The 26262-nt window shown below is 37.7% G+C and overlaps 1 protein-coding gene and 1 non-coding gene across 2 annotated transcripts; both read right to left on the reverse strand.

The window, feature by feature from the left end:
* Positions 1 to 839: 839 nt before the first annotated feature.
* TRA2A (transformer 2 alpha homolog) lies at positions 840 to 24527 on the reverse strand. The gene is made up of 8 exons (XM_045564332.1): positions 24273 to 24527; positions 13906 to 14039; positions 10494 to 10659; positions 9201 to 9389; positions 4456 to 4571; positions 2272 to 2400; positions 1897 to 1964; positions 840 to 1737 (listed from the first exon to the last, which is right to left on the reverse strand). The coding sequence occupies exons 1-8, from the start codon at positions 24306 to 24308 to the stop codon at positions 1727 to 1729; spliced, it is 849 nt and encodes a 282-aa protein (XP_045420288.1). The 5' UTR covers positions 24309 to 24527; the 3' UTR covers positions 840 to 1726.
* Positions 18259 to 18320, reverse strand: LOC123647857. Its single transcript, XR_006738388.1, has one exon. It is a non-coding gene; the product is annotated as a U7 small nuclear RNA (small nuclear RNA).
* Positions 24528 to 26262: the final 1735 nt, after the last annotated feature.

Raw genomic sequence — 26262 nt, forward strand, 5'->3', positions numbered from 1 at the left:
AGGGCACTTCAATTCCAAAGATTAACAAAATTCTCGGCTGGGCGCAGTGGCTCACGCCTATAATCCTAGCACTCTGGGAGGCCAAGGCAGGCAGATTGAGTTCAGGAGTTCGAGACCAGCCTGAGCAAGAGTGAGACCCCTGTCTCTATTAAAAATAGAAAGAAATTACATGGGCAGCTAAAAATATATATAGAAAAATTAGCAGAGCATGGTGGCGCATGCCTGTAGTCCCAGCTACTCAGGAGGGTGAGGCAGAAGGATTGCTTGAGCCCAGTTTGAGGTTGCTGTGAGCTAAGCTGACGTCATGGCACTCTAGTCCGGGCGACAGAGTGAGACTCTGACTCAAAAAAAAAAAAAAAAAAACCAAACAAACAAAAACCCTAAAAAACAAAATTCTCTGATCCAAATGATCAGATATTAATATTGTAATAATCTAATTTTATTCCTACTGCTCCTAATACCTTTTAAAGGTCACACATCCTAAATACCCTCCTCCTATGTTATACTGCAGTCATTTAAGTGTGAACAACCTATTTATCTTTCCTTCAGCATGGTGCTGGTACTTAATATTCTTAGTTACAGCGTGGTTCACAAAAAAAAAACAAAACAAAAAAACAAAAAAACAAAAAGACCAAAGAGGAGAGAAGGATTAAACATTCAGGTAGAAGAAAAAAATATTCGAAAAAAGATAAATATTAGGAAATGAAAACTCAGGATGAGCAAACTTTTATATAAATACGTATTGGGGGAATATAGGAAAGAGGAAGAACAGTTCATAAGTGTTCATAAATCAATCCAGTTATATTTCTCTATTGTTGTACAATAATGAGACAAGCCCATTTTCAAAGAAATTAACTTTTATTTGAAAGATGACATTTCCCCACATGTGTCTTCTAAGGACTCTACACTATACAATAACCTGCTTAACCATTGTCCCAATACCAAAATTTCTAACAGCAAATTATACAATTGCTCTAGGTAATAAATAAGGGTTGTCCTTCACTGATTAAGGGAATACTTAAACTTCAATAAGTTTAACACAAAAATCACACTTTAAGTTTTTAAGGTTTAACATGTATTTCAAATACATGTTTTGTAGGAGTCTGCGAGCTTTTCAACTCTAAAAATGACTTAATTTTTAAGGTTCAAAAATTCTGTACTTCCAAAGAAATGGGCAAGTGTTTTCTTCTATAGCTTCAAACTTTCTAAACTCAACTATTTGACTGCTCCATGACACCCCAGACAAACCTGACATGACTGAACTACTGCAAGTGTTACTATTAATATTTTCCCCAAAGAAAATTAAAAAAAAAAAAAAAAAAAAAGGGAGCTCATCATAAATGCAGATCTCTAATACAATATCTAACACAAAAGAAGCTTTTAAAACATCATTTCTTTCTCCATGGGATTAGGTAGGAGTTTATCTTCTGTGAAAGCAAAGAAAAATCATTTACAAAGCATTTTAACACTGGGGTTCCTTTTTTACTCAAGATGTTTAACTACTCAAATGACAACAATTACATCTTTAAGAGTACAATAAAAGGGGTGGAAAACAGCAACACAATTGACAAAAGTGTAGATGCTGAATAAACCACAGAGTTTTTTAAAGTTTTTTTTAAGGAGTAGGAAGGATCAGAAGCGTGGGGAAATCCAGAATTACAGAAAAAAAGAGAAAGACAGAAAAAAAGAAAGAGAAAAAACGTTCTCAACTGCAACCATTCCATTATCAATAGCGTCCTGAAAGAGAAAGAGCAAAAAAAAGTTAATATGACAATTATAATTTGCCTTGCCTAATATTTTTCCATCCACTAAATGCCACCATATACACCAATGTTTTAAAATCAGCCATTAATTAGAAATGAGGTTTCTAACACTACAAAAGCAAAGTTCACATACTTGGACTATAGGAACGAGATCTTGATCGTGATCTGTAACGACTATAATAAGGAGAGGGCGATCTTCTTCTGTAAGAAACAAAAGATTACTTAGCATACTACATTATCACTTCACTGAGGCAGATGAAAGTAAGAATTCCTCATCACTTAAAATAATGTACACAATATGAAAGCTATTAAGTTCTCTGTGTGCCAAAGAGACTAGAACAGTAAGCACATGGCACAACAAAATATTGGCAAAAACAGTTAACCTGTTATCAAAGCATCATATATAATCTATTGTAACCATCAAGTTTTATTCATACATATCAAACACAAAAGTGTCAAATAACACTATCATCTAATCTTGAACAGAAAATTCAAGTTAAAACATTACCTGTACCGGTAATCATAGTCTTCATATCTGTCATACCCACGATCATATCCTCTATCATAGTAGGAATCTCGACGTCTGCCGCCTCCTCCACCTCCGCCGCCACCTCCACCACCACCACCGCCACCACTACTATAGAAAAATGTAAAAATTTTACATCAGTGACATCAGTGTGAATGATATTTTCCAGAAAAATTTACTACAAATTGATAGCTTAATAAAAATGGAGGGAGGAGAGAAAACGGAGAAAGAACTCTTTCATGTCAATTGCCTCTATATCTCATTTTATTGACTCCCATGGTATTCTGCTTTTGGCTTCTTATTCAGTATATACACAGCCAAGAATGCTTTCACAAAACTCTCAAAACTATAAAGTATTCTTCTATTAAAAAGCATTGTCCAAATTATCAGGACTACTCAATGAGGTAAAATGAAGTACTATGTTGGGAAGCAGTGTCAAAATGCTAAGATGTGCATCCCTATGACTAATTGAAAGGCAATTAATCCTGGACCCCAAAGAGAATTAACCACGTTACACTTAGGTCCAGCAGCAAAACCACTAGAACAATTTCAAGTCTTTAAACTCTAACTCCTTTCTCTTGGTATCTTCCAAATTCCTAAACATAGGAGCACTAATTTCACTTTAGTTTTCTCTAGGCTCTCCTTGCCAAAACCCACACTTCCCCCAACAAAATTTTAAATTAAATGAAAGCCTAGGCTGGGTGCAGTGGCTCACATATCTAATTCCAGCACTTTGGGAGGCCAAGGTGGATCAACTGCTTGAGCCCCGGAGTTTTGAGACCAGCCTGGGCAACACAGTAAGACCTCATCCCTACAAAACAATAAAAAAAGAGCCAGATGTGGTAGCTTGCGCTTGTAGTCCAAGCTTACTTGGGAAGCTGAGGCAGGAGGATTGCCTGAGCCCAGGAGTTCAAGGTTACAGTGAGTTATGATCACACCACTGTACTCTACCCTGGGTGACAGAGTGAGAGCCTGTCTCAAAAAAAAAAAAAAAGCCTACATAGTCAACTCTCCATATCCATGGGGTTCCACATCCATGAATTCAACCAACTCAAGGATAGATTTCTGGGGGAAAAAACTGTCTGTACCGAACATATACAGACTTTTTCCCCCTTGTCTTTGTTCCCTAAACAATATAGGGTGACAACTATTAAATAGCACTTACATGACAGGGCACAGTGGCTCATGCCTGTAATCCTAGCACTCTGGGAGGCAGAGGTGGGAGAATCACTTGCCCTCAGGAGTTCAAGACCAGCCTGAGCAAGAGCAAGACCCCTTCTCTACTAAAAATAGAAAAATCAGCCAGGCGTTGTGGCACACCCTTACAGTCCCAGCTACTTGGGAGGCTGAGGCAAGAAGACCGCTTAAGTCCAGGAGTTGGAGGTTGCAGTAAGCTGCAATGACACCATTGCACTCTGCCCAGTGCAACAGAGACCTTGTCTCAAAAACAAACAAACAAACAAAAAAACAAAAACTCCAAAACCAAAACAAACAAAAACCCACAAAAAACCCCACTTACACTGTATTAGGTATAAGTAATATAGAGATGATTTAAAGTATATGGGAGAATGTGCATAGGTCATGTGCAAAACTACGCCATTTTATATCAAGAACTTGAGCACTCTTGGATTTTGGTATCCTGAAGGACCTGGAACCACACCTCCTCTAATACCGAAGGACAACTGTATTCCTGTTTTCACTACCAAGAAATACCTCTGCTGTTGGTTGTATATTTAAAAACATTATACAAAAGCCCCTTAATTAATGTTTTGCTCATTTTAAAAACTATGGCTTTTAAAAAAAACAAATGCTAGCTAGTCTCAATAAAATCTGCCTATACATAGAGGCTTCCCAGGTCACATAAGAACAGAAAGAATAAATATATAAATAGCATATGATATTTTTCTAATATTCAATAATTTTCTTCCTATTTGTACAGTAGCAGGAGAAGAGACAGGAACATACTTTGATAGTTTCAAAGAGCTCTCCTGCTCAGATATATATACACACACACACATATATAGGTAAAAATCACCAGTCTCAAAGAATGTATAACTTTCAACTCTAATTATAGGAAAAAACCATTTTATTTTCCAGTTGATCAAAATTTGCATACATTTCTGGTGGATTTCATAGTTTAGCTTACAAAACTTAAAAAAATCTTACTGAGTTGGTCTGCCCATGTAGATGCCTGGTGTAGGTGTGTGTGCTCTCTTGGTGATAGAATAATCCACACGAATTCTTCTACCATCCAGCTCCATTCCATTTGCTCTTTCCATAGCCTATAATGGAGAACAGGCACAGAAAGTAACGCATAATTCATTAGCCTTGAAGTGATCATTACTTAAAAATTAAACACAGAGTATTTACACTGTAAATAAACTCCCAATTTTGAAAATAACAGCAATGTAACTTGGATAAGGGACTGAAGAGACATTTCTAGACTTCAACACTGTACAGAACACATTTTAATTTATTCAGCCCAAAGTGTAGTTAATAAACTTTTCTCCAAGTAATTTTCCAGCTCTGGCTCAGTTCCCACCACCACCAAGATCAACAAGGAGAATGGGGATAAGAACTCTCTTCAAGCTAAACTTTTTCTACGTCGCCCAGGTAGACTGCCATTTCACTTACAAAGACTGACTTCAAAACATTAAACGGGCTGGGCGCAGTGGCTCACGCCTGTAATCCTAGCCCTCTGGGAGGCCGAGGCGGGTGGATCGCTCGAGGTCAGGAGTTCGAGACCAGCCTGAGTGAGACCCTGTCTCTACTAAAAATAGAAATAAAAATTATCTGGCCAACTAAAAATATAGAAAAAATTAGCCGGGCATGGTGGCGCATGCCTGTAGTCCCGGCTACTCAGGAGGCTGAGGCAGTAGGATTGCTTAAGCCAAGGAGTTTGAGGTTGTTGTGAGCTAGGCTGACACCACGGCACTCACTCTAGCCTGGGCAACAAAGTGAGACTCTGTCTCAAAAACAAACAAACAAATATTAAACAGGGTGAGCTAAGCTTTATATAGGTTCTATTTATAACCTGCCTCCACCATTCTTGTTCTTTAGTTTACAGTTCTGTATACTGATGAGACTCAGTGAGCAGCCCAGAAAAAATGACATAAACAGGTACAAACACATATTATAGTAATGCCTTTTAGCCTCTTACTGAGAACCAATAAGGACACAATTCTAATGTAATTCACAAATGTTTCACCTTAAGAGTCCCTCAAAGAGCTATTTCTTCTTTTTTGTTTTTCTTTTTTTAAAGCCAGTCAAATTTAGCAGTGGGGGGGTTGTATACCAACTTTAGTGACACTAATAAGTTCTGATAGCCTACTACCATCGAACCAGCCTCTTCGTTTTTATTTATTTATTTATTGATTGATTGATTGATTGATTGATTGAGACAGAGTCTTGCTCTGTTGCCCTGGGCAGAGTGCAGTGACATCATCGTAGCTCACTGCAACCTCAAACTTCTGGGCTCAGGAGAACCTCCTGCCTCAGCTTCCCTAGTAGCTGGGACTACAGGTGCATGGCACCACGCCAGGCTAATTTCTCTATTTTTAGTAGAGACGGGATCTTGCTCTTGTTCAGGCTGGATTTGAACTCCTGGGTTCATGCAGGTCAAGCTGCCTCAGGCCTCCCAAGTAAGTTGCACTACAGATGTGGGCCTCCTTGCCCAGCTTCTGAAAGAGCTAATTCCTGTGCTATAATTAACACCTACACGCTGACAAGAGGCTATGCTTGTAGAAGATCAAGATTTGTCCCTTTGGTCTCAGTTTTCAGAAGAACGACTTTGAGAATATTATTTACTTCTGGTAAAAACAAAAAAACCAAAAAAAAAAACCCCAAAACAAAAAACCCTCAACTTAAAAAAAAAAAAAAAAAAAAAAAGGAATTCTATGTATCTCATAAATGTCTGGAAAACCAAAACCGCAACAAACTCAACACATTTTCTATTTGAAATTTCAAAAATCAAAATTCTTTTATAAGTGCTTCTTTCTCAAACAGCAAGGGCAAGTAGTTTATTTATCTTCACTACATATACACCAATAGTTTTGGTTTTTCTAATGTATGGACACTTTAGCTAAACCACTTCAGAAACTGGTTTAAGTCTAAACTAGCCAAACCATTCCATATCAGGGGTCCCCAACCTTTTTGTCACCAAGGAGCAGTCTCATGAACCACAAATTTTCCATGCAAGGGGAAGGGTGCGGGGGGTGAGGGGGAGAGTTTTGGGATGATTTCGGGATGATTCAAGCACATTACATTTACTGTGCAGTCAAACCTCTCTGCTAATGATAATCTGTATTTGCAGCCGATCCCCAGCGCTAGCATCACCGCCTCAGCTCCATCTCAGATCATCAGGCATCAGATTCTCACAGGAGGGCACAACCTAGAACACTTGCATGCGCAAAGTTTGTCAGGTTCACACTCATATGAGAATCTAATGCTGCCGTTTATCTGACAGGAGGCAGTTTTTATACAGTGATGAGAGGGTGGGGAGTGGCTGTAAATACAGATTAAACTTCCAGGCCTGAGGCCCAGTTTGGTACTGGTCAGAGCCCCGAGGGTTGGGGACCACAGCCTTAGATAACACACTGCCACCTAGTGAACTCCCAATATAAAGAACTTGTAAATATGGCAACAAGTCCTATGTCTTTATACCTGAGCTCACATTTCTAATCACTTTGCCCTTAGGCACTAATAACAATAAACGCAATGATAATTTAACCACTTCAGCAAATGGAAATACTTGCAAGAAGTTCTTTGGAATCTAAGTAAATTTGCCATTTTTATTTTATCCAGAAAACCAAGTGATAAGTTACGGGGAAAACCAAGGGATAAGACAGACAAATTTCACACAAAAAAATTAAATTGTGTTATTGTTTGTAGTTTGCAACTTTCACTTCAGGTCAGATATCCTGTTATCTCTAAATCTATACCTTTTTCTTTTAAGAACAGGAATAAATAAATCATATATACATAACAACTCAATAAAATCATGATTCTGACAAGACATTAGAGTGCCTATTATATAAATGATGTACAAACTGAAATATCTTGTTAGAATCATAGTGTCTCAACTTCAGCACTACTGACATTTTGGAGCACTAGTGATTCTATGTTGTGCCTCCACTCCTGCTCCTGCCCCATGCACTGCATACTATTTAGCAGCATCCTTAGTTTCTATCTCCACCAGATGGCAAAAGCATCTATTCTTTCTGAAACACAGGCCAATTTTTATTATGATTATGTTGCTTTCAAGCACGGAGCAGTCATGTCCTATGTCTAACTGCTATCACATGTAAAATGGTACAAAAAAGTAATACCAATACTTTTCAATTTTTTTAAGGTCTGATAAACTTTAATGTTGAACTTCAAATTCCTTAAAATGCAATTTTCTAACACAATTACTATGAACTTTTAGTAAAGAGAAAGCAAGCCTACTGTTTCCTTTTAATTCAATATCTAATACATTAAAATGGCACTATTTCAAATCACTGACATTAATTAGGATCACTGTTAGGCAAATTAAGAATGGCATTAAACAAATAAGAAAAAGTATCAATTCTTTTCATATATTCTTCTTCTTCTTTTTTTTTTTAGACAAAGTCTCACTCTGCTGACCAGGCTAGAGTGCCGCGTCGTCAGACTAGCTCACAGCAAACTCAAACTCCTGGGTTCAAGCAATCCTCCTGCTTCAGCCTCCCGAGTTGCTGGGACTACAGGCATGTGCCACCATGCCCGGCTAGTTTTTTTTTCTATATTTATTTTTAGCTGTCCATATAATTTCTTTCTATTTTTAGTAGAGACGGGGTCTGGCTCTTGCTCAGGCTTGTCTCAAACTCCTGACCTCGAGCGATCCTCCCGCCTCAGCCTCCCAGAGTGCTAGGATTACAGGCGTGAGCCACAGCACCCGGCCTTACTTTTCAATTATCGAACAGAATACATGAATATTTAGAGAATAGAAAAATAAAGCACTGCATCTATACACGGGAAGCTAATTATAGACAAAAGTTAAATAGATTAAACCTAAACATCATTAAAAAGAAAAAAAGAGAGAGAAGAGAGAGAGAGAGAGACACCGTGTCTGACTCTGTCACCCAGGTTGGAAATGTGGTGGCATGCATAATCATAGCTTATTGCAGCCTCAAACCATCCCTCCTCAGCCTCCTGAGGTACTGAGATTATAGGTCCATGCCACTTCTCAGGGCCTTCTAATTTTCAAAAGTCAATTTAATCATCCATTTGGAGCATCAATATGGCTTACAGAAAAGAGAACATTTAGGCTGGGCGTGGTGGCTCACACCTGTAATCCTAGCACTCTGGGAGGCTGCGGTGGGAGGATCGCTGGAGGTCAGGAGTTCGAGACCAGCCTGAGCAACAAGCGAGACCCCCGTCTCTACTAAAAATAGAAACAAATTAGCCGGACACTTCAAAATATATAGAAAAAATTAGCCAGGCATGGTTGCGTATGCCTGTAGTCTCAGCTACTCGGGAGGCTGAGGTAGAAGCATTGCTCAAGACCAGGAGTCTGAGATTGCTGTGAAGTAGGTTGACGGCACGGCACTCTAACCTGGGCAACAAAAGGAGACTGTGTCTCAGAAAAACAAAAACAACAAAAAACCCCATTTAAACACTACTTTTTCCATGAATTCAAACACCAACAGCTCACTTTACAAGGCCAGATTTCACTCTGACATACCTAAACCAGAAAGCATAAGCTGAATAAAGTGAAACCATGGCCACTCCAATTGTAATATAGAGAAGCAGAGTTTGACTCAGGTCAGAGTTAGAGAGGACATAAAGTTTACAGAATTGGGAGTCTTTCAGTCAACTTTTAATAGTAACTCAGTACTATAATCATGCATATAAAAAATTTTTTTAAATGAAAATTATAAAAACAAATTTACCTCCTTGGAATCATCTATTCTCTCAAAATACACAAAAGCAAATCCTCGAGATCTCCCAGTTCGCTGATCATAAACTACATTGACACCACTCAATGGTCCATATCGAGAAAATACTTCACGAAGATCTCTTTCTGTTGTATACAAACTGAGGCCAAACACTCCAAGACAAGTGTTGGGATCTGGATTTGCCTATTGAATAAATGTTATTTAAATTTAATTAAAACTCCAAATTAAAATCAAAATTAAAAAACACAGAAATACTTTATTTAGAACACCTCATCCAATACACAAAGAATATATAATTTCTAGTCATTTGGAAATAAGATTTTAAGAGAAGTAAAGCAGATGAATCACATTTTACAGTTCGCAATACACTTAGGCCTTCTTTGAAATATATATACCTCCTGGCTATAGCCTGAATAAAAGTGTTCCAACACTCCACTGTAGCTCAGCAATTTTTCACAATCTATCCTAAGAATTCACCCTCAGTTTAATACCGTATTTCTAATTTATTCAAATTTTTCATATCCCTAATAGATCTATAATATGACTCCTTCTCCTCCATTTTCATTCTTTAGCAAGGATATTCTGTTTCCACAATCTAGATTTAAGAAATATTATGTACAGATTTCAAAACATTAAATAATGATGTACTCTACCACAGTTAAGTGAGTATCACGTGGGAGAAGCACAACATAGCATACCAGTTAAGCACAGGAACTTTACTGGGTGGGCTTTACCTGGGCTCTGCCAAGTAAGCAAAAATCAAAGCAAACAAAACCCAAAACCCCTCCATGTCACACACCCAAGACTCAATCTTCTTATCCATAACATAATTCACATGCACAGATGTTAAGAGTATAAATGTACTGAATAAAAGTGTTAGCTATCATCATTAGAGTTCTTACTATTTCCCTACCCCTCCTCATAAAACGTTGTATCTCAATATTTTCAACTCAGTTTATGCTTTTCATTTTAATTTTTGCAATGTATTTCTTTCCAAATTTCATCTCTTTTTAAACTATTCAAAAGTCAAGAAAAGAAAACACATTCCCTCTGCTTTATGTCATAAAACACGTAAGCTTACTAAGATGGTGGCATGTCCTTTATTAGTACGGCTATGACATAAAGTTTTCCTTTTTTTCATTTTGAAAGCTAAAAAGCAGATTAATGAGGTTTCTGGAGTACTACTTCTAAACAATAGCTGAGCTTTCATAAAAGCTAGATGTTATATCGTGACTAACACATAGGAAAGCGAAAACAGGTTTTCATTAACTTTTATAAACCACATACCCTGCTGCCTGTATGTCTTCTCCGGTTAGACATTGGAGAATGACTTCGGCTCCTTCGTCGCCGGTATTCTGGTGTATATGACCTACTTCGAGATCGTCTCCTGTGAGAGTGAGAGTGGGATCTGGATCGAGTGTAACGTCTATGAGAATGCCTCCTTGACCTTGACCTTTCAGAGAAATAAATTTAGGTAAAAATACTGGAACCAACACCCTTCCCTCTTCCAAGGATGTATACACTATCCCTGCCTATTCCCAGCTCCTTCCTCCTCCTTTCTGAGCAAAGGGTATTCTTCTTCTCATTCTCTTAAATCACTACAAGTAACTTCCTCCCTGTTCTTAGTCAATCCCTTCTATACTCACCCTTTTCACCTTACAAACACGTTTTAAGACTCTATCTTCTTTAAAAATAAAAACAAAAAAAACTACCACAATAAAATCCTTTGATTCTTGCCATCTTCTCCCTATAGTTCTATATTTCTTTCACTGCTAAGTACCATTTGCTTTCCAATCTTTCTTTAGCCTGTAATAAAATATCTGCTAAATTATTTAATCAACAACCTAAATGCCCACCTCATCTAATAGATACTTTTTTGTTTTCATTTACAGATGATTTCTGCATCATCTCATCCATGTACTGCTGCTTCTCCAGTTCATCTCCTAACTCATTAGTCCTAGTAGTTCTCAGACAGTCCTCTTTTTTTTTTTTTTTTTTTTTTTTGAGACAGAGTCTCGTTTTGTTGCCCAGGCTAGAGTGAGTGCCGTGGTATTAGCCTACCTCACAGCAACCTCAAACTCCTGGGCTTAAGCGATCCTACTGCCTCAGCCTCCCGAGTAGCTGGGACTACAGGCATGTGCCACCATGCCCGGGTCATTTTTTTTACATAGATTTTTAGCTGTCCAAATAATTTCTATTTTTTTGGTAAAGACGGGGTCTCACTCTTGCTCAGGCTGGTCTCAAACTCCTGACCTCGAGCAATCCACCTGCCTCGGCCTCCCAGAGTGCTAGGATTACAGGTGTGAGCCACCGCGCCTGGCCATCAGACAGTCCTCTTTTTGCCTAAAAGATTAACTCAACAAATTTCTCCCAGGCTGGAGTACAGTGGCACAATCATAGATCTCTATGACTTCAAACCCCTGCTGTGAAGCGGTTATCCCTCCTCAGCCTCCTGTAATCCACAACATTCTTACTTACCATTCATATGATCTACCCTTAACTAAACTTACTCAGACCAGTAGTGATGACAGTCACACAAAATAACTTCTACAAGGCATTCAATACATGTTACAAAGTTAAAAAAAAAAAAAAAAAAGAACATATGGGAAAGGGAATAAAACTAAGGAGGGACTTGATCCTACCCATTTTCCTTAGCACTACTAATTTACAGTCCCCATTTTTTTTTTTTTTTTTGGAGACAGATTCTCACGCTGTGGCACAGGCTGGAGTGCAATGGCATCATCACAGCTCACTGCACCCTGAAACTCCTGGGCTCAAGTAATCCTCCTGCCTCTGCCTCCTGCTGGGACTATAGGCACACACCACCACACCCGGCTAACTTTTCCTTATTTTTTTGTAGAGACGAGGCCTCACTCTTGCTCAGGCTGGTTTTGAACTCCTGAGCTCAGGCAATCCTCCCGCCTTGGCCTTCCAGAGTGCTAGGATTAAAGGCATGAGCCACCTCGCCTAGTCCCAATTTTTAAAATAAAAACACTCTTCATTTAAAATATCAACTGTTACTTTTAAATAGTAAGGAAAGTGAGACATCAAAACTCTTGTTCGAGAGTCCCTATGTTTTCTTTAAATCAGACAGTGACAAATACTATGAAAAAAGAAATTAAGTGTAAGGGAATAAAAACCATGTGTGCCATTTTATGTTCCTGGGTGACAATCAAATGACATAAGAATTATCTGAGTGAAGAGAATTCTAGGCTGAGGGCAGCAAGTGCTTATTGCCTTAGGGTATAAATACGCTCATTTCTATTTCTACATTTAAATTCTGCCCAGTGTTATTCTGCACACGTATTCAATTAAATAATTGAAGTGTTAGTAAATCAAGCACTGAGTTAGATCCCGAATGTAACAGAAAATGGCATGACTATGGATCAAGAAAAGTACAGCCTTTTAACTGATTCTTCCGTGTCATCCCCCTTTGCAAGCAGACTTTTCAAAGATATAAATTCTATGTCTCTACCGAAGAAATCCAAGAAATGACAATGACTGATCAAACTAAAACTGTCCAGGTTTTTAACTTTTTTATCCCACCCCAGTATACCTGGGACATCTGATACAGTGTACTCTGCAGCAGCTCAGTAGAGTTTTTGTTGTTGGGGCCTTGCATCACCTGGGGACCCCCCCCCACCATTACATCTGACCAGAGCTCCAATCTACACAGTCATAATCATCAGGTAAAATATACAGCTGGAATGTGAATCTTAAAAATGCTTCTCACTCTGTTAACCAACCAGTATAGAAATCAAACTTTTTCTGCATAAATTACATGCAAGTCTCCAATAGAGAAAACTTCCTTTTTCTTATACAAATATTGTTGGCATAAAATCAAATACTGTCTCAAATGCCAAGCACATTTAAATCAATCAATATTTATTTATTTTGCATTTTAATTTTTTAGACACAGTCTCGCTCTGTTGCCTAGCTATAGTGCTACAGTGGCCATCATTGTAGCTCACTGCAACCTCAAACTCCTGGGCTCAAGTGATCCTCCTGCCTTAGCCTCCTGAGTAGCTGAGATTATAGGTGCACACCTCCACACCTGGCTAATTTTTCTATTTTTTTGTAGAGACACGATCTCGTACTTGCTCAGGCTGGTCACCTGAGGTCAGGAGATCCTCCTGCCTTGCTCTCCCCAGAGTGCTAGGATTACAGGTGTGAGCTACCACACCCTGCCTCAATCAATATTTAATTTGTATTAATAGCTAGTATCCAACAGATTAATTGGGCCAAGAAATGATTCTTATCTAAGTCTTTATCTAGAATACATTGATTTTTTGAGACACGGTTCTGCTCTGTTGCCCAGGCTGGAGTGAATTGGTTCTACCATAGCTCACTACAGCCTCGAACATCTAGGCTCAAATAAAGCCTCTCGAGTAGCTAGGACTACAGGCATACCCCACCATGCCTAGCTATTTTTTGTAGAGACTGGGTCTGGCTATGTTCCCAGATTCGTCTCAAACTTCTGGCCTCAAGCGATGCCTCTGCCTCACCTCAGTCTCCCAAAGTGCTAGGACTACAGGCTTCAGTCACTGCACCCAGCCTATTCATTTTTCAACTCTGAGGAAAACAATTATACTTCATGATTTTGGTTCTTTGATGAAACTGCTACACAAAATTCAGCCTGAAACTCCTTTGTCATGAAAAACCCAAGAAGAACACTAAGTATTATTTTAAACACACTTACCTGGATTTTGATCTTGATCGAGAATGGGATTCAGAGTGTTTGGAAACTCTTGATGGACTACGAGATCCTGACCTGCTCTCCGATTTTACACGAGCAGGAGTTCCCGTTGGAGATTTTGACTGAGAGCGAGACTCCTAACAAAGAAGACAGTATTACAAATGGCACTGGTCACGTAGATGCCTAACACCTAACATTTAAAGTACCGTAATTATTTATATTGATTGCTCCTGAAAAACAAATGGTTAGGCAATACCCTCCAGAAAAAATTTCAGCTCATTAATAACCCATCGTTAATACTGCTAACTGTCCTCAATAATACCCTACTTGAACCAGATCACCAATTCTCTATTAACTAAGTAATCATGCAAATTCATCTACAACTTGATCATACAGACACTGGAACATAAACCATACATTTACTTAACCTAGGACCCATTCATTCTTCCAGATTCTTTTAATTCTACTTCACTCTTGCTTTCTACTTCTCTTCATTCTTCATTGAGTTTTTCATTTTTCATACTTCGTGTATTCTTCCCCAATTCAAACAATTCAAAATAGCCTTAAAAAAAACATTCAAGTGCTTCTATCTGACCAATCTTCTGTTCAATTTTTTCCCCCATTCAATTTTAATTTTCTGATCTTTAATACTTTTCATTAGCCTTCTTTTATCTTGATTTATCTTCCACATTCTTGGAAAAAACTCTTCAATTTCTTCACGAACATTAACCTTAATGGAAAAAGAACATTTAGTATATTTAAGCACGTGGGGATTATAAAACTCTGCTGGAGTTCAGAATGTTATCTACCAAATGGAAAAGCCAGCAGGTAAAGTGCAAATAACTAGTTTATTAAAAAAAACAATTTTATAGTCTTTAAAATTGTTCAAAAGTCTAGTTTCTGACAGTTTACTGAATTTCTCTAAATGTCTTTCTTTTTTACCATACTCTTCACCCTCCTCCCCTTTCATGTTTCATTCTAGTTCCTAAAATGTAAACAATTTTAATATACTTAATTCAAATATAAATCTAACATTAACTGTAGTTTCCCCCCACTTAAGTGTTAAATTTTCACTATTTTATAACCTGGAAATTCTTAAAAGAAGCTCTCACTAAGCCATGCTAAGAAATGGAGATATAGTTAAAGCAAAGCATCCCAGGCTGAAATATTTGCACACACCTATCTAAACTGGTGCATTATAGCACAAATGCCAAGGTTCAAAGAAGTCAAAAAAGTAGCAAAATTACTAACATCTTCTCTCAATTTTGTTTCATCACTATTTTTGCTCATTCCAATTTAACTAGAAAGAATTTGTTCTGAAGACAAACAAGCATACTGAAAAAAACAAGGGGAAGAAGAATGAAATTCTTAAAACTTCCCCCATGGCTTGTTAATTCCTGAAATATGCATTTTTGCAACTGTGCCACTTTAAAATGCACATGGAATAACATCACAATGTGCAAGAAGTCACAAAATTTGTATCATGATCTTTATCTTTGATCCCACCTCTTTGCTCAGTTTTTTTTTTGCCTATGACATCGAAGGCATTGCTCATAGTTTTTATATATATTTTATGTATTTATGTATACTTGTACTCTGTTCAGTGATTATATATCAGAAAACTGACTAGTTTCTGAAAAAGCTGAATATAAATAAAAACTTTCCAAATAATATATGATTTATAACTGATTAAAAACTTGTTTTAAAATTTGACAGCTGAGATGATTATGACCCAAATAGGACTGACAATGTGGTTTCTCTGTCCATTTAAGCCTTATTACTGTAATTACCCAATTTCATACCAATTTTCATTTATGCCATAATATTATCACACAACTTTTAAAAACACCTTTCTTAAAACTTTGCCTTTACTTCAAGTTTAATATCAAAAGACTTATCAAGAACTGTATTAATGCCACTAGGTCTATCCATGTTTTCAGATGAAAGCAAAACTGAAATATATAGCTACCTTTTTGTTCAATACCAATCATGCTCATTTAGCTACCTAGAACAAATCTTTCACTACACCTCAGATACCCTCAAAATTCCTGGACAGATGCCTGAAAGCAGGCATAGCAATGTGGGCTTTTCCACTCATTGAAACTATAAAAGCAGCATAGTCAGTACTTAAACAACAACAACAAAAAGGTATGGCTAAATTGCTTGCAATTGAAGTTTCACAGGCTGGTTCATTAACTAAACTGATAAGAATATCTTTCCCCCTTTCTCTTTTGGCTTTCCCTTCTATGAAACAGACCCTCTGGCATAACGTTCCTTTATGCTACTGTTGAATAGCAGTAGCTAGAATAATACTTATGAACATCACCAAAGCCCTTGTTACACACACATATCAGAAGGCTTTGTTCTGTGACACACTGTAAACCTTTAATTTTACTAAGCTAGAAATAAGAATCTTATATTAAACAGTTAATAACATCTCAAAATTTGAATTTTAAATCCCAGTTGTGGAGTAGTAAAACAAAGCATTAAGGTATGATAGGATGTCTTTTTTGAGAGACATCAGCAAGATATTACCCAAGGTATCACAAATGCCTAACCTCTTGTTGTCTGCCCTTCTTCACTTTACATCTCTGGGAAATCTAAATCTGAATAAATTTCTTCATGGAATCATCCAAGATTAAAATAGTCCTCTCAGGTCCCTCTAACACCTAGTTACAAAGTTGTCCCTATCATTTTAACTTCCAAAAACAATCTAGAGACTTTCCTAAAAAGTTAATAACTGCTGTAGTAAACTTAACCAAAAGAATAAACTACCAAGTACAAAATTAACTAATTCCTTAGAAACATTTTTACTATAATACCAAAAAAATGGCCCATCATTTTAAGAACTGGTGGTTAATAAAGAGCCTTTACAAAGAAAAAAAAGGTCATATTAATATTCACAATTTTAAAGCAACTTATTTCTCAAAAACTGCTACCAAATAAATGTCACTTTCACTAAACTCTGCATTAAAAATCAAGCCACAAGGAGTCCTTTACGAGGGACAAATGCTAGATAATCCTTTTCTATCTTTAACTTATCTTGCTTATGAAATAATTTCAAATCTTTTCAAAGGAATTTATACAACCATTCAGAATTTAAAAACTGAATTGAAATTACAAACAAAAAAATTAGATGCTGGGAAGAGGTGGTATCTGCCCTGTTTTACCAAACCACCTGTTCTTACAGCTGTCAAGTCAAGAAGTTGACAAATTCCTCAGTAACCTGGCTCCTAGATCCAACAACTATTAAAAATATATGCTGCCAAGTTGAAATGGGCAGATTAATGATTCAATCAACTCATATCACAGATTTTAAAAGAAATCTTAAACAGGTCTCCAGTCTACCTCATATGCTATAAACTGGAACCCAGGCACTGCACAACCTGCTTAGGAAGGGGTTTTTCTTCTGGTGTTTATCTACTTGTTTGTTTTTAACTTGTCTTTATTACCAAGATATCTCTGGTGGTATCTTGATATCTTTCCATGTATTTTACACACTGTACATAACAATAACCATGTACTATTCTTTTAATCTGGGTTATTTTATGTACTATATATATGTTGTAGAACATAATTCCTACAAGCAATAACTGCAGTCTTTTAATAAGGCCTATATCATATTATAGATGAAAGGAAAAAACCCAACGTAATACATATGCTTAGTACTTAATACTCATTAAAATAAACACATAAACTAATATAAATGCTACATTGTAACCCATTCCAATATTAAGGCCAGGCAAATTCTACGCCAGGTTACAGTACCAAATTTACACAAATCCAAGTCTATGAGTATACTAGTACACAGTACGAGCAAAGCAAATTTACCCAAAATATACTTTCCTTAATACTTTATGAAACTGGAGCTGTATTTCCATAGAAGTACACTAGTGCATTTAGATAAATCATATGTCCCCAAAGGGGGAAGAATGTACTTAAATTACCCAAATATCTTGCAATATTTATTATACTAAGAACTTCATTCTTTGGGACTTGTAAGAAACTGTATTTACTAAATTTCAGTCTACAGAAATAAGAGTTTCTGCTTCCTTCCTCTTGAATATGATAGGATACTTCTTTTACAAATTCTTAGGCTGTTAAAGAAACACTTCCAGTCTCTTCTTAAACCATAACTGCTATTAGACCAATCCTTTAAAAAGAAATACTGTTTGCTTATAATATTAGCTTATTTTAAACAATAATTTCCTTTCCTTTAAGGTTATACTTCTACACTGCATTTTGAATGAATTTTAAGTGGTTTTTATCTGCAAAGGCTCAAAAATATTCTAATACTGTATGTATATTTTCTTTCTTTCTTTCTTTTCTTTTCTTTTTTTTTTTTTTTAAAATTTTAGGGGTTTTCCAGTAAGGACCAGAACACCTGCTAGAAAAATTCTAAAAGAGCTGTAACACTTGTGTATGTGTATTTTCTAAAGTTTGGAATAGTTCTGGAATAACTTCTCTCACAAAAAATGATTTAGTAATTGGCACTTATATAAGCAAACTTAAACTCATGCCACAATTGTTTGTTTATAAGGACTAAAGTGGTTTAGCTGTATTAAAAACTGATAAACAGCAACTAAAATCAAAGTGCTAAGAACCTGTTATAGCATTCTCTGCTTATGCTCTCATCTTCTGGTGTCAGAGTATTTCTGAATCTTGGGTAAATCAGATGCCAGGGCCCTGGTTTCAAGGAAAAATCATTACTTTTCTTCTCCCTCAGATCAGTCAGGCCTAGTCACTCACACCCTTGTTGAAAATTACCAGACAATAAGTATTATACACAACTATATAGGGAAGTAACTTAAAGGAGGAAGGAGAATTACATTTTCTTTTATTATCCTCCTCTCAAATTTTCTGTAGTGTTTACAATCTTTTCCACGTCTGACTGCTACCATTTTCTCACCTCCACTTCTGTCCTGCTAAATCTTCTAGAACATATGAACAAATAATCAGTATTAATTCGCTTACTGTGTGAATACACACCTTTTACAAAGGCCCGAGGATTAGTTGATGCCCGAGTACCCAATGATACTATTAAAGTTTTTACTCTGTCAGACAAGTTCTAAGAAACTACTATGGTGATTATTCATGTCATTTCATACCTGTTATCCTACCAGAGTTATGCTACAGGTAAAAAAAAGTTCAGTTCATTTACAAAATTAAGCCTATAGACAAAGTTTACTTTGTCTGCTTTTTTTTAAATGACTCTCATCCCTAAATTTAAATCCCTTGACATTCTTTTATTTTATTTTTTTATTTTTATTTTTATTTTTTTTTGAGTCAGAGTCTCACTTTGTTGCCCGGGCTAGAGTGAGTGCCGTGGCGTTAGCCTAGCTCACAGCAACCTCAAACTCCTGGGCTTAAGCAATCCTACTGCCTCAGCCTCCCGAGTAGCTGGGACTACAGGCATGTGCCACCATGCCCGGCTAATTTTTTCTATATATATTTTTAGTTGGCCAGATAATTTCTTTCTATTTTTAGTAGAGACGGGGTCTCGCTCAGGCTGGTCTCGAACTCCTGACCTTGAGCAATCCACCCGCCTCGGCCTCCCAGAGTGCTAGGATTACAGGCGTGAGCCACCGCGCCCGGCCCCTTGACATTCTTTTAGATCTCAAGGCTCTTTATTCTCACGTTAGAAACAGTACAAAGTATAAGCATCTGTGACATCTATAAAAATCAGTTACGCACTATGGGTATAATTACTTGCACTGCTCCTTTTCAAAATTCTGCCTTCTACATACATTAAGCAAATGAGCACCCTTCAGTGAAAGAATCTCAAATATAAAAATTTGAGATGTTTCCTTAAGTTTACAAATTCTCTGCTTAAATGGGGGTGAAGGGTAGAACAATAAAAAAGCATTAAAATTAGATGATAGTACTTAATTTTAGGAAAATAAATTAAATCTACAACAAATAAGACTTTCTCAGGTTTAATACTATCGCTACCATAAGAAAGGAAGGTTTTACCCTTTTGTAACAGGTCAATTTGGTGAGATACACAAAATTAAATTGCTTAAGTAGCTGAATAAGTCTTTTTAAAGCTAACATGCTACGATATCCCTCATAGTGATTATTTTAAAATTTCATTAAAAATTTAGAGACCAATTTAAGAGATTTTCTTTTATTTAAAAAAAGAGCCAGTTGCCAAGTTGGGTTTTGAATGAGGTAATCACCACTTCTAACATTATCAGGTTTCAGAGAAATGAAAAAACCTCCCCCTATTTCTTCTATTCTTTATCAAAATATCTTCACACATACAACTTTTAATTCCAAATTGGTACAAATGAATTTTTGTTTTGCTCTTCACTTTTATCATCTAATCACCTCATATAATAAGAAGGGCACTTTACTCAAAAAGCCAGAACAAACCCTGAAAAGGAGGTGAGAATAAGCAGTATCTTTCCTCTTCAACTGTACTACAAAGCATAAATAACTGTGGAATTATAAGATAGGCCCCTAAACAATAAAGAATCATTAACCTTTGTTGTAAACACTGGGCTACTGCACGAAAAAGAATTGCACAACAAAGTTTAATTTTTAAAAAGTTAGGAGTGGGGAAATAAAATAAGTAAAATGGTAAGAAAGGTTTTATCTCCATTCCCCTTAATTTGTATAATGGGCACTAAAATTTTTTGAGGTCAAAATCCTCATTTTAGTTGAAGCTGAATGAAGTAAACAATTCATTACTTTTATGAAGATGACATGCAAAGCCACAGCTCAATCGCCAACCTCACTTCTAGCTCCAGAGGACATTTCCACTTAAAATGTTTGTTAACCTGATATACATGTTCCCAGGAAACTGTTTAATGGATCTATTTAATGGCACCATTATTCTCCTAGATCCCTTAAAAATTGTCTAATTCATTCTTTCAATTTTTCCTTTTATCTCTTGTGTTCCCTTTTATTTCCCTATGGCTAGAAGTCTCCTTAATTCTTTATATTGCACTGCTATCCTGTTTAGCCCAGATTTTTTCATGATTTCTTTTCTTAGAAAATATGTCAAGTGTTTCCTGCTGCCCTTCCTGTACCAATCTCTGGTCTTGCCTAATATTCCTTTCATTATGCCCCTCCCAGAATTAAGGATTCATAGGTGGCACCTTAGCCATATTAGCACCTTAGAGCATACTGGATTAAGCCCAAATCCCTAAATCTAGTATTCAAAATCCTCCATTATCTGACTGCATATTTAATCAGATTCATGTTTCACTATTCCAGCATAACCTCCTCATTGTCATACCCATACAATCAATATTCGTTTCCCTAATCATAAAATCTACTGAAAGTTTTATATCTAGGTAAAGCTTTCCTGTTCTCCTAGTTCACAAAACTGCTCAGGCTCATTTTCTGAATTCCTTATTAATTCCATCACACAGAACTTGACTATACATTTATTTTTGCCCTGATTTGAACTGTCAGTCATCTCAAAGTAGACTGCAAGTTCCCTCTTCCTCAAGAAGACCTGTCCTTACTAAAAAGGCTCTTATCACTGAGTTTCATCTTGAGTTACTTACAACAGAATCCAGACAATTATATTTTCTTTCCTAAAGTTCTTTTACTCTAGTCCTTTAAAATGGAAGAGATATTAGTCTATAACAGAAAATTAAGCTTCAGTAACTGCTTTTTGCAAACTCCATTAATAGCTCTGAGACACTGAAGTACAATGTACTTTTTTTCATTTCTAAAATGCTAACGTGACTCCAGCCCTTGCAAGATTACCACAAACAGTACATTAGAAAACATATCAAGATTTTTAGGGTGGTAGATTCTAAGATGCTATAAAAGTAGGCAATATTAATATTAGTCCTGTTTCTTTAATGCTTGGTGGCCTCTAGAAAGTTACTCTATAATTCTAAATGTCTTCTTAGTAAGATACGCTTAATATGTGCCCTATTTATAATCTACATAAAGCAAATGAAATTGCACTTTAAAGTATTAGAGGCATCCTTCTCATTGAAGAATTCCTACATAAAGGGAAAATATTAATTAAATCCAAAAACTATTCGTAACTCCACAAACACTTCTGATAACCCTAACATATTGCCAATGTTTTCCCTAATTTAAATAAAGTTTGAAGTCTAATAACTATTTAAACACCTCAACACCCATCATTTGAAAGTCCTTTTTTGAGCCTAAGTGGTTGTTGTATGTAGGTATCTTAAGGTACAAAAATAAGGACACAGCAGTTGTATTACAACTGGCTTATAGTCAGCAGATGAAAGTACTCACTGTAGTTTAAAAACCAAAAGCACTAGTGAACATTAAATTGCTTTAAGAAACAATAAAAAAGAGACACCTTCAGAAAAGCTTCCAGCATTCTCCTAATTCTTTAATTACAAATAAAGACAATTACCTCAACCTAAAAAAATTAAAACACAAAACTAAAAAGACATAATATATGAGCCTGGAAGCATTAATCATTCAATTGAGTTGATTTACACTAAAATACACCTGGGTACCACTTGTGAAAAATATTTACTATGATCACAAAGGGCCAGAAGAGGGCCCTTTATTTCTAGTAAATAAATCATCAATGCCTACACACATTTCAGATTAAAAGTGGGTGGGAATCTCACATATTACTTACGTAGGTAGGTAAGGTGACAATATCTAGAACTTACTCCTTTCCTCCATTTGATGACAAATTTAAAAATAACTAAAGCTAACAAGGTCCCACTAGCAGTCCTCTTCACTTCCCCACAAACCAAATCAGAATATTAACAAAAACATTTTTCTGTTATGAAAGTTAATCGAAGGAAAGATGAATGGACAGCAAATTTTTTTCCCATAACTACCTAACATTTTCAAAACCAGCAGCAGTTTACAACTATCACCAAATATTTTTATGGCATGATTTCACAAAGTTCTATTGGGACAATTAATATACCATCCTAAAAAACGAGCAGGTTCACCTATTCATTTCCAAAAAATCCAATCAAAGAAATTAAAGGTAGCTTCATTGTTTCTAACCTATTGCTCTAAAATCTCTTTCCTCAGGAAGAACTGAAGCCTAAAGTGACCTTCTGACTTGACTGACTGGTTCCAAGAACTTCCAAAACGGACAAAATTCATTCCCTCCAGCACAGCCTAACAAGTGTTTTTAGTGTTTCCCCTCGTGACTAGAACCAACACAACAGCCGGAACATGTTGCCTGGGGCTTTTGTTTTCTTTTCAGGGTTTCACACTAACTCACTTCCACCCATTTCCACTACTAGGGTAACTTTGGAAATATAACTCAAACCTTGATAAAGGTTCTAGTACATTTAAGCTGGGGGATAACGTATTCTTTGTGATGTTTATTTTCAACCGATCCCAAATAATAAAACCTTCTGACCCCTCTTTGCTGAAGGATGAGGTTGAGAAGTGAAATGGGACAGGGCCTGTTAATTTTCAGGTACCCCTTTTAGTTAAAGAGTATAAGCTGACTAGTTATTTTTAAAATACTGAGCCATGAAATTCGTTCAGTTATTTAAAGAAAGAAGATTCCCTTTTTTTTTTTTTTTTTTTTTTTTTTACCGTAGAAACCTGTAAAGGAGTGGTCAGTTTTTAGATGAAAGGTCACAGGAAGAAAAGCATTAGAAGTTGAGATATAAAGAGAAAAAAAAAACCCAACATCAAGGAATTAGAAAAATAAGGCGTTATAGCATTTCCACATTCATTCTGAAGGGAAAGGAAAGTAGAAGGGACATTAAGGGTAAAAGGGCTCCTTGCGTAGTTTTCCCCTCACAGCTCTCGTCTTAAGAACGCTTAAGGGTCGGTGCGGTCGTTGACTAACCACTTCATTAGGCTCGTCCCACCTTCAACCTCAAGGCTTTCGCCTTTATAGACGCAACGCCGCCGGTTCCGACAGAGACGCGGCCGCTCACTGCAATAGAGAGCCAAGGAGACACAGGCCCCAGCTAGTCCCACGCCAGCTTCTCCCCGCCCGGAAAACAGCCCCGCGCACTTTCGACCCCGAGGCCCTCTACGATGCTCGGGGTCGCCAGAAATGCCACCGCAGGAAGTACCTACCACTATCCGGCCGGAGGGGAACTCCCTGCCGCCGCCGCCTCCCGCCCCACCGCGACGGGGCCCCAACCTCGGAGCAGAGACAGGGAAGCCTCAGGGGTGGGGGAAGGGATTAGGACCCAGGAGTCCAGGTATCAGTCAGCCTCCAAAAAAAGGGTGAGGGGTGTTATCCATAGCGTTTGGGGAAGGAGTAGAACCCAGAAGCCATCTTAGGATGCGAGGAAGCAATCGCGATGGCTGCAGAGGTTGCTCCCCCGGGCCCTCACAGGACTCCCGGCAACCCCGCCCGACCGCGCTCGTCCCCGTGAACCCCGAGCATCGGGCCGCCGCCGAGACGGCTCCCGCGGCTTTGTACTCACTCTGCCCTCGAAGTTGTTCTCCTCTATGTCACTCATGTCGGCCAGGCGCTCCCCCAGAACTAAATAAGAGACAAGTCTCGGCTCGAGGGCCGATGACCTAATCAACCCGCTGACTGGACCGTGGGGAGGAGGAAAGAGTCAGCAACAACGGCCACTCCACTCCACTCCCACTCGGTCGCAGGCCCCGGCAAAATGGCGCCGACGCCGCCAGAAACCTTCTGGCCTCCCCAGTGCTCGACGTCAGGGGGCGGGCCCCTCTGTGACGTCACGAGGCCCCGCCTCCGCGAGGCTTTGTGTGCGCTCAGCCTAGAGCGCGCAGGGGGCGTGTGTTCTGAGCCAGGTGCCTGGGAAGCGCATCCCTAACCTCGACCTCCAAACTTCATCTCTAACGCGTAAACCCTTTTGAAGATTTTAAGTCACCACATGAGCTTTTATTGACCTTAGCTTTTCTAAATATTATCCAAGTGGATTCTGATATAAGGGAACAGAAAAAACTAGAAGCGGGCCGGGCGTGGTGGCTCACGCCTGTAATCCTAGCACTCTGGGAGGCCGAGGCCGGCTGGATCGCTCAAGGTCAGGAGTTCGAGACCAGCCTGAGCAAGAGCGAGACCCCGTCTCTACTAAAAAAATTAGAAAGAAATTACCTGGACAACTAAAAGCATATATAGAAAAAATTAGCCGGGCATGGTGGCGCATGCCTGTAGCCCCAGCTACTCGGGAGGCTGAGGCAGGAGGATTGCTTGAGCCCAGGAGTTTGAGGTTGCTGTGAGCTAGGCTGACGCCACGGCACTCTAGCCCGGGCAGTAGAGAGATCTCTGTCTCAAAAAAAAAAAAAAAAAAAAAGAGAAGAAAAAACTGGAAGCATATATGTGTTAATAATAGGCTATTGTTTTTGATGTTTTCAGCAGCCAATATTACTTTTCTTCAACGTATGCAAGGTAGAAGTAATACACGCAGAGATGAGATTATAATGAAAAACCACAATTCCTTGCCTCATCCCTCCATGCCTGCAGTCCCCCCCCCCCCCCAATTTTATTTTTGTAATGCTTAGCTCCCTTCTAGTCTTTTAGGCTTAGAGACTTACAGCTTCGTCTTCAAGATGTCCCAAATCTATTCACTTGGTTCCCAATCACGGTAATAATTTCTGAGACGATTTTGAACTTTAGTTGTATAATGCAATTTTTAAGATTAGTTTCCTCAATTTTTTTTCCCACCGTGCTTTGTGATAAAAAGATTGACTTGGACCTTCAACTGTGGTTTTGTTAGGAAAGTTAATTGAACATTATTGTGAAGATAGCTACCCCTGGGCAAGATTTCAACGTTTGGCTGTGTCTGTTATTGACAGGGCTAAACATATATGATATCTGCCTTTTTAAAAAGATGTTGAACTTCATAATGAGGGAATCACGCTGATACCACATGAATCTTTTATCAATCTTATTACCATTAAATGTGAGACAACCAGACGAGATAACCTCATGATATGATGTGTTAGAAAATACACGGTGCCTCCTATGAAATATTCTTGATCCCTCAAATTGAACTCCAATCTAATTAAGCCTTAGATCTAACCAACAGTTTCCAGGAAATAGAAAAATATGAAAAACAAACACCAAGATGATGTAATCAGCTTCCGCAGGACAAATAACGTAATTTCCCCAACAGATTAAATTTAAAATCAAGGGTGGGAGTAGGGTGGACTATTATGGACTAACAGAGTTTAAGACACAAAATAAAAAATGTATGTCATGATGTTGATTAAAACAAACCAAATTTGAGACAATGAGCAAAATTTGAGTTAGTACTGGGAATTCAGTGATATTTAGGAATTGTTAGTTTCATTAGGTTCAATAATGATATGGTAGGTATGTGTAAAGAAAAAAAGTCTTTAGGCTATGAGTGGTGGCTCACACTTGTAATCCCAGCATTTTGGAAGGCCAAAGTGGGAGGATAGCTTAAGGTCAGGAGTTCGAGACCTCTATTTCTACAA

This window comes from Lemur catta, chromosome 11 (genome assembly GCF_020740605.2).
Source record: "Lemur catta isolate mLemCat1 chromosome 11, mLemCat1.pri, whole genome shotgun sequence".
Classification (NCBI taxonomy): Eukaryota; Metazoa; Chordata; class Mammalia; order Primates; family Lemuridae; genus Lemur; species Lemur catta.

Bases quoted from the DNA above. Each gene is read 5' to 3' on its own strand.
- TRA2A (XM_045564332.1), bottom strand. From the start codon at position 24,308: ATGAGTGACATAGAGGAGAACAACTTCGAGGGCAGA. The intron at 9,390-10,493 runs GTATGTGGTTTA...TTTATTCAATAG, and splicing joins GAAGACATACAGGCAGCAGG to GCAAATCCAGATCCCAACAC. The intron at 4,572-9,200 runs GTAAATTTGTTT...TCTCCATTATAG, and splicing joins GAATAGATGATTCCAAGGAG to GCTATGGAAAGAGCAAATGG.